The sequence below is a fragment of the Sander vitreus genome, chromosome 12, assembly GCF_031162955.1.
Source record: "Sander vitreus isolate 19-12246 chromosome 12, sanVit1, whole genome shotgun sequence".
NCBI classification, from domain to species: Eukaryota; Metazoa; Chordata; class Actinopteri; order Perciformes; family Percidae; genus Sander; species Sander vitreus.
The window spans coordinates 20,408,947-20,418,829 of NC_135866.1; the positions used below are offsets into that span (position 1 = coordinate 20,408,947).

At 42.7% G+C, this 9,883-nt stretch overlaps 1 protein-coding gene across 1 annotated transcript in view; it reads right to left on the bottom strand.

Annotated features, from left to right (window-relative positions):
- The window catches only part of ephb3a (eph receptor B3a), a 30,667-nt gene extending 23,292 nt beyond the window's left edge, over positions 1-7,375 (bottom strand). The window contains exon 1 of the mRNA XM_078264465.1: positions 6,816-7,375. Coding sequence (XP_078120591.1) covers positions 6,816-6,879 — 64 coding nt within the window. The 5' untranslated portion in view covers positions 6,880-7,375. The remainder of the gene's footprint in view (positions 1-6,815) is intronic.
- Between the last annotated feature and the right edge of the window lie 2,508 nt (positions 7,376-9,883).

Sequence of the window (9,883 nt, forward strand, 5' to 3'; positions counted from 1 at the left end):
CTTCCTCTCCCATTCTTTAATATCCTCCACTCACATGCACTCAGTTTTTGAAAGCACTGACAATCATGGCATATCTGTGATGCCGCCTAATTAAGGCTTTCTCTCTCTCTCTCTCTCTCTCTCTCTCTCTCTCTCTCTCTCTCTCGCTCTCTCTCTCTCTCTCTCTCTCTCTCTCTGTGTTTGGCACCCGCAAATGCACTCCCTTCAATATTCATTTGTGGAACTAAGAACAAAGAATCCTCCAAGATGCCTTGGGATGGGAAATATTCCATTAACTAGCACTGGTTGAGAGAGGTCATATAAGCACAGAGAAATTTAATAGATCACATTTGGAGAGGGGGGTGGGGGGGTTCACCAGAAACACCATAAGCGTGACACCTCTTGACTCAGATTTGACAAATCTGAGTTAACAGTTGATCTAAGCAGTTGTTTTCTTTACCTAGTTGTTAACGAGTTTGCGAGGAGATGAGAGCTGCAGACAATCAGAGGAGATGCAGAGAATAAACAGCAGGATCAATGAGCATTGTTGTCAGGCTGTCAATCAGTCGTCAGCTGATTGGTGGTCCAGCGAGTTCATTACACCTCAGAAGACTCAACCCCTCTCTCTGGGCTCTAAATATTCAGCTGTGGTCACGACTCCCATTGTTCTGTTGTTGTTAGCACATAATTACTGAAACAATGACGCTTTCTTTATTGGAGACTCAATGACATGACGCCTGCTGTGCGCCATTTGCTCACAAGTCGTTGATAGCGGTGCTGAAGTAGGGTTTGAGAGGTTAAACAAATAGCGTGACCTGTGTAGAACAACAGCAGAGACACGGCTTTGTTCTGTTGGTAGAGGTTCTGCTTTAAATACAGGTACAGTACAGTGTTGCCCTTGGCTTGTGTGTGTCAATAATAGAAGTTTGATTAAGTGGATAGATCACTAGTCCATCTCTAGCTGCTGAGCTAGAGATAAGTGCAGTGTTTGCAGTCTGCGCTGCTTGTTCATTAGAGAAACCACAATGGCTTTTCTTCTTTTTAGAGGACAGAGAACAGTGATCTGTACATCCAACAGGATAGATTACATCTGTGTTCAAATGGTGCTGACGTTCACACTGCAGTTACAGACAAGATCAAAAGCAAGTAGTAAGACTTCCTAGTTCCATGTTTCAATGCAAATTAACTTAGCTGTATGTTAAAGGAAACAAGTTGACAAGAGATGATGACTGGTATTTGATGTACAGTGCCAAACTACATACGGAATGTTGTCAGAGCATTTTGTTCCCCTTTAAAATTATGTTAAGTCTGACAAGTCAAGGTCCACCTTGGCTAGAAGCTGAATAAAAAGCAGTAATACTTTATACTATGGGTACAAAACACATGCTGGAAGGAATAGTTTAAAATTTTGGGAAAACGTTTTCTTGCAGAGAGTTAGATGAGATGATTAATACCACTCTCATGTCTGCTAAATATAAAGCTACCGCTGGGAGCTTACTAACTTATCTCAGGATAAAGACTAGAAACAGGGGGTAATAGCTAGCCTGGTCAGCTAGCTAACAAACAACAGTAAAAACAACAAATCACTGTTTTATGGGGGTTTATGTCCAACTGCAGGCAGATTTTGTTACCTTTGGACAGAGCTAGGCTAGCTTTTTCCCCATGCTTCCAGTCTTTGTGCTAAGCTAAGTTAACCAGTTGCTGGCTCTAGCTTCATATTTAGCTGACAGATATCAAACGCTCGACAAGAAAGCGAAATAATCATATTTCCCAAAATGTTGAACTTTTCCTTAAGCATAATTCAAGATGATTTAAAGCATGAATTAATGCACTATGTATTTTACATTTCTATTTTTATTTATTATGTTTTTTGGGTGCTTTTTTATTAGATAGTACAGAAAAGGGGGGTGATGGAGAGGGGGGATGACACACAGCAAAGGGCCACAGGTTTGAAACTAGTCTTGCATTGCCAGACCTATCTCCACAGCGCTGCAGAGTAATGTCTGGCTCGACCACACATATATTCTACGATACATTGCATTTCTTAAACCAATAACAATCGGCTTGGGCAGCGCTATGCTCCGGACGCAGTGACGGTGCCTCTGCAAAATGGTCTCGAGAAGCAGCATGTTTTGGTGGAACATTTGCACCCCACAAAAGAAAACACCACATAGAATATTAAATTAAGTTAACTGTTGACACAATATGCTATTGTTTTATGTTTATATATGAATTTAAATTAGCTGTATACATGGTTAAACGTACTTTCCTCTTACCATTGTATCGCCGTGTGTATTTCATACACAGCAATCCCGCCAATCGGTCCCAAAACGTCCCAGTTAGATAGTACCATACGCCAACGTTTCGCCACCTAATTGGGTCTTATCGGTCATGACGTCTCGTTCTCTGTATAGAGGATCTTTGGACTAAGCTACCAGCAACGGGCGGAGTATACATGCTGCCTCCTGTTTACCCCGGCACGCGCATGCCCAGTGTCCGAGAATGTTCATGAGATATGCGGTTTAGGCGTGTTAGTTTAAACGTTTAAAGTTTAAATTTCTTCTTCTGGAGCTAAACAACACTTGTGTGCACTTTTGGCTCAAAACTCTGCTTAAAAACCAAAACGTAGCAATGTAAATGTAGCCTGAGAACAGCAACACACAGAGAGCGGAAGGTGAGGGACATCCGGCAGAACGTCCGGCAGAACGTCCGGCAGCGCTGGATATGAGGCAATTATCCTAGACGTACTGTTGTTAATCCAGACTAGTAGGATGCAAATCCAGGCACAAATTTGCTTTTCCTAGGATGGCGAAGGAATGCCTGCCTTACTCTGCCTCTGATTAGCTTACCCTGGTATTATTACCCTTACCCTAACCAATCTCACCCCTCATGCCTATACCTAACCAAACCAACCAACAAAGGAAACAAGTAGAGTACTAGCTACTCAGAGGCAGAGTATGCGGCACATTCATTCGTCATCCTAGGAATTGCAAATTCGCAACCCGGACCGCTGCCAAGGACTCAGCCAACATAGGGCGCACGCCCTATAGGGTGAGCTAGAGGTTGCGCCATGAATTCCGGTGCATTACCATTAAGAAATGATGCAACTATGAGTTTATGTGATTATTAGTTAATTATTAATGGATCGTCTATTACCAGCACGCAGCAACATATGGATGTTTGCATATGACTTCCAGTTTGATACAAACATCTTCATATTTCAATGAGAACAGGTACAGTTCTGTTTTCAAGCTGCTTAAATGTGTGGCTCTGAAAAGTGCCTTCCTATGTAACTGGATTCCAGCTAATTTGGTGGCACATAAATTAGAGAATGAAGTACATTTCAATGAACGATCATTAAGTGAGGATCCATTAAGAATGAACTAATCACACAGAACTCATAGTCACTTGATAATTTCTTAATGGTGACATTAGTTAAGCATGTGATCTGTAACCAGAATACTTCTATGTGCAGAATAAATTAAAAGTATATAAATAAACATGAGTAGTGATGCATAATATAAAAATAATTACATTCAGAGAGGAATAAGTGGTTGCCTTGACAATGGAGATCACGTTTATCTCTGCATATAATTATAAAAAATAACATTTATTTTTCTACCCCGAAAATGTATATTTACTGATAAAGCTTTAAATACAAAAGCAACTTCTATACTTGTGTGTGTGAGGACATGAGCGACAGCAGTTAATGACTTCGGTTGTCGAGCCCAAATATATGATTGTGAACAAGGTTGTTTTACTGATAAGCACGATTAGAGCCAGAGAGGAGGAACTAATCAGCGGCAGTTGTCTGCTTGGCTACACTCGGCCCTCTGTGACTCACAGCTGAGTGAATGCTCCCGGACTACAGGCTGCTGATTCTGCCTGTCCCTTGGGTGTCTGATCCGGTGTGTCGCCTTTTCCCTCTTCTCTCCCTGTTGCCCAGAGGCAACAGAGACAGGTTTACTCAGCCTCAACTAACCGCAGGCCTGAGCTGATGCTCCTTTCAACAAGCTTCACCTCTCACAATGCAGGGGCAGCAGGATGACCATCCTACATCTGGAAAAAGCCAGATTCAAGCCCCTGTAATTTCACTCTGCTGAAGCATTCTTGAGCAAGATACTGAATCCCTGGCAGCTTGAGAGGTGCTCTTTTCTCTGAACATGACCTTTGACCTCCCCATGTAGCAAGAGAAGACAGAATTTCTCGACAAAGAATCATAGCACTTTTACAAAAACTATTATTAGCCAGCTGAAGCGGATGACACTGTATATCCTCAAGCTTAACATCTGAGTCTAGGCTCATGTGTTGCTCTAACACTCAAGTTTAAGTGTGAATAACGTTATTGTTCGCGAACAACTCTATTCACCAAAGTGTGTTATCGTCAACTCACTAAATCCTAAAAACCGGTTAAGATTGAAAAAGATCCCATTTGTTCCACAGTTCTCCCCCACCCTGTTCAATTTACAGTGCCTTTGAGATCGCCACGCTGCTATAACTCACATCCAGAAATCTCCCCCATCTCCCATAAAACTACAGCAGCAGTGGAGTCATTCTGCCTCTGGGGTAAGAAAACAATGCTGCAGTGGGAACTTTAGAGCATCACTACCCGTGGCATTTACTGTTTTTTTTTTTTAATCACCCGCCGGAGCCAAAATGCCACACAACTCTGCATTCCCAGTGCGCTTTGGGAGCTCGCACATGCTAATGTTTTATTCACTTTGTGAGAGCGGGTCATGAAAGGGAGGCCTCGCCTTGTACTACACTGACACTCACTGCCAACAAGCAAACATATGAAATATTAACATCATCATCAGAGATCAGATCAAATGGGTGTCTATAAATGGGTGTAAATAAAATCGGGCGTTCCAAAATGTGACTTCTGGGCTCATTCTAAACCACGGTTCATCTGTATTTGAGTGCATGTTTCTCTGTATAGAATCTCAGTGATAACAATTGAGTGTGATACTTAGTTTGGCGCTTGATGAGCACTTTCTGAACAAATCAAGCTGACATAATTCAATCCCTTGTCAGGGCTGCTTGCATCTGCTTTTAAAGGTCAACAAACAATTATTCTTGTTAATATGCTGATGTATGGAAAACAGGGAAATGCCAATGAAGCTCTCTATTAATGTGAAAATTGTCTGAAAACATGATGCTTACTATATGATATCTTACTATCACACACACACACATACTGTCTGATTACTTTATAAAATGCTTTCTGAGTGGTCATCCATCTAGTTTATGAGCTTTTAAAATAAGAGTACAGTAAACGCTGACTGTAAATTAGAGAAATACAACATAAAAATGTCACAGTTGCTGAGGCTTTTACTGCAGTCTGTTGTGAGAATTGGAGATAAGTCATCACTAGCTTTTGTAAATAAGCACACACACTTCAAGTTGCAGTCCAGCTTGCATTATCCATGTGCAAACACTTGCCAGTCTGAAAAAAAAAAATCCAGATTTAAGCCATGTGTTGAAATCCACTGAGTAAGCAGCTAAATAAACGACATGCAACTCTCTGAAAAAAGGCCTCCCTTTCCCCCCTCGTTTAAACCCATCCGATGATCTGCCCTTCATGTTTATCCTCAGAGGACAAACATAAGTTAACCCCTGAGCTTTGAGTAACAGTTAGTGGTCCAGTTGGGGAAACGGGGCTGATCATCACGACGTGAGAGAGCCCACTGGGACTTGGACGGCTGCTGCTGCTGCATTGATTTACTTGCTGACACCAGAATTGATGAGGGATCAGTCTGGCCACGGTCCAGGGGAGGCAGATTGGACAGGGAGGGAATGGAGGAGGCAAGGCAGAGAAATGTAGCTACAGCACAAAGAGGAGTCGCAGGGTGGGTAGCAGCAGTAGCGAGGGTGGGCTTCTCCCTGGAGCAACACTCCCTCGGTGATGGAGAGAGCTTCAGGGGCTGCAGCATACTTGTTAAGCCATTGACCTTTAATTCACACTCGTCATCTAATGTGTCTCACATGTGTGTCCCTGTGGCGATTCAGGGGCCGGGATTGATCTGTTCTGGTCTGCGTCTTTAGCACTGATTGGTGGTCGAACCCAACAGCAGGTTTAACCCCCTTCTGCAGCATATGAGGAGTGTTACTCCTATTTTACAGTGACAGTAGAGGGACGCTCCTCTGTAACCTACTGTCTCAGTGGTGTGAATCTAACCTCTCTGGTGCTGTGGGGAGAAAATGTGGAGCAGGTGGGCATCCGCACTCAGCTTGTGGATGTGACAACAACAGGGACAATTGCAACAGGGCAGTCCTTCAGCCGCAATGGGAACACTGGGATGTCATTACACACACAAACACACACACACACGCACACACACACACACACACACACACACACACACACACACACACACACACACACACACACACACACACACATACACACACACACACCACACAAAGGGAACGGGGCGTGCTGATACATGTAAACATGGATTACAATCACTCAGCGGAATTGTCTATTTAACAGAGCGGGTCCGCATTATTAACAGCTTTAATTATCCAAAACATGAACGGAGTCTTGCTTACAGATCTAATTTCACCTAGGCCTATATATAAAAGAAACAGCATAAATGACTGATCTGGCATTTAAACTGGCAGAAGGGACTGACCCCAGTATGATTTAAATTGTCAGATAAAATACCCACTATTTACTTTTGCCAGGCCTACATGTTTTTCCTTGTGTTAGGCTAATGGTCATTTTTTTCTCGGTGTCAATTAGGGGTTTTATTGCCAAATTCTAATGCATCCAAACAGTCCATTGTTCATTCACGAGAGAAGTAGTCATAAAAATATCAAACCACATAGCCTACCTTCTACAGCCAGCACCACAGGGACAATGAGGCTGCACACACACAGCAAGTAATCCATTGTCATAAAACAGGCTTTTGCAACATGAAGAAAGGTGTGTAGACTGGACCCTTTGGATGGTGTGAGACTCAAACACAGAGCACCGCAGCCGAGCTTTTTGTTCCTCTCCCAATTCGCATGTCTTCAGTTGTGATGAGGGCTCTCACCGCCCCATTCTAACAAAAAAAACATTAAAAAAACAACAACCGAGCGCTTCTTTATTTTGCATTCAATCAGGTATCGTTATTCCTCCGGAGTTGTGAATGCGATGCTACAGGAGCCCTACACTGCGCCCTTTCTCAGTCTCATTCTCTTTTCTGACTTTAACGACACCGAACCTCTGTCCAGGGGCGCATTTCACGGCTGCTGCCCTCCCCGAGCAGAGGCTAGAAACCCGGGTATGAAGTCGTCTCTGTCCGCAGAATAATCTGTGTAGTCCACTTTGGCCAACTCCGTATAGCTGTTGCTCCTCTGCGAGGGATGTGCGTCGGAATGGCAACACTGGGACAGAGACACACAGAGGGGGCTGGGGGCTCTGGCAACGTCAAGGCAGACACAATGAACGTCATGCTTCAGGTCAAGACTTTCAAAGTAATAGGCTACTCATGTGTTCATTTATTCACTCTTTACTTAGCAACAATATGATTTAATGTGACAGATTTAGCCAAAGAAAGCCAAAGCCACATTTTCATAATGTATTATTATTATTAATATTATTATTATTATTATTATTATTATTATTATTATTATTATCATTGTTAATGTTTTTTATTTATCTATTTTATTATTATTCAGTAGGCTCTGCAATTGGGAGAGAGAGAGCGAGAGAGAGAGAGAGAGAGAGAGAGAGAGAGAGAGAGATAGTCATATATAAACTAATACATTTGACATTTTATTTATTTTAAGGCTATTTTAGTTTAGATGAGCAAATATTTAGGCCTATTCATCCATAAGGCACTTTTTCACAACACAATTTCACAGTCTGTGGTCGAAATACCATAGGCCTATATAACCATATATATATATTAATGTTTATATTATCCCTAGTTGAACATTGTTTATTTTTACACCTCAAATCAATATTAATTAATTAATGCCATTCAAAGGTGACTCACACCAGGTTGAAAACCACAGTTGTTGTGCTGTCTGTGGACATAAGATGACCTCATCCTAGTGATGTCATAGCAGCTGTTTTTATTAACCTGTCAAACTACCCTGCTCTGACATCACTGACTGAGGTGATGAGCTCTATACGTAATCAATTGCTAATACTAGTACAGTGCCTGTTGAAAATGTGCCTGTTTGGAATGGGCCAATTGCTTGACCTGTGGTATTGCTGCTTGTAGAATTCATCAAAAAAAAAAAAAGTGTGAGAAAGTGAGAAAGAGAGAGAGAGAGAGACGGTGTTGTCTCGTGTCATATGATCGTTAACAAATTTAACATTTCAGCAGAGGTGTTAATTACCATACAAGTTTAGTGGCTTGACAGTTAGTAGTAGAAGTAGGGGATTTGATTCGCGGGGGTATTTTGGCGACGGTAATATTATTAGTTAATAATAATTAATGTTATTAATTATGTTATAATAGTTAATAATCTGAAGCGCCTTTTTTTCGCCAACTTTATTCCACACAACAGTCGCGATGAGGTGTATTTCACATTTTAGCTGCCAAAGCTCCGCTGCTTTGTTCGACCTCTCTGTCTCTGGTCCTGCGCTCTGCTCACTCAGTGTGCAGTGTGAGAGGGGGAGTGGCCAGCGGCTAGAGCGGCAAAAGCCAATGTGTGCTTCTTTTATCGATATATATTTAACAATATCTTTTGCATTTTTAATCCAAACAACCTAACACTTGGCCCTGCACTTACTCATGCCCGTAGCAAGACACCTGTCAAGTTTGAAATCCATCGGACTAACGGTTCGAGAGATATGCGCATAACACACACACAGACAGACAGACACACAGACAGACAGACGTTCCTTCAATTTATAGATATTCGTAAAAATGATTTCCAACGCTTTTATTTTGAAGTCAAAAGTGATACACTTCCGGCTTCCTACTGAATCTCGTGTTGCTTGATGCTGCCAGGGGGCGCGGAGGAAGATAAGGTGGGAGGAGGAGGCTGGTTGGTTGGCCAGCAAGCGGCCACCAGCCCGCAGTGTTTGTCCGCCCTGGTGGCAGGTAACACCGGCCTGAACGCTCTGCTCACCACCGTTAAATACCATCAATATGAGCTTTGGCAACAAAGGCTAGACAGCGTCTTCCGCGGGTTATTGAGTGGCCTTTAACCATCAGTGATTCGAGTTACACTGTGTGATTTATCAAAAGCAAATCCACAGATTTTACTTTGTCTAATCATTTGAATTATGCTAAGGATATCATACAAATATTTTAGCATAATTCGATCAATTTCACAATAAAAGTCTACATTGAAGAGACCTACCGACACACTGAGGCCCCATGGGATAGGCTACTGCTGGTACATATAGTAGGTTTCCCTTGTGGAGTTTATGAAAGAAAATACAGTTTTACTACTCAGCAAAGCAACATCTTCAGTGCAAGCATTGTCTTGACAGACTGCCTGGCCTCATTAGTTCATGCCATAGGGTACTTGGACCTTTGCAGTCTCTGCCTTGCAGTCTCTCCTTTTAGGTCCCTTTCCACCACACCCACCCTGTCTTTTGTCTCTTAAGGGTTCCACTGGAGGGAGAGTGTGTGTGTGTGCTGGCTGGTAGTAGCTCTCAGCTCAGGGACAAGACTCCCCTTCACACTGCTAATTCATCCCTCTGTATGTTCCCACTCCCACTGCTTCAACCCCCCTCCTGCTGCACCCTGACACCAGAACTCACACATACAAAGTTTCCCCCCAAAAGTCCCCCTGTGCTACAAACAAGATCCCCTGCTTTACCCCCCTCTCCCAAATCTTCACCCCCCACTTCCAAGCAGCTCCCCCATCACCTCCTCCCTAAAGTTTCTTTTGGCCCCTAGGCTTTGTGCACTAATTAACTACAGTTCAATTCCCAGTATGCTTGGGTCAG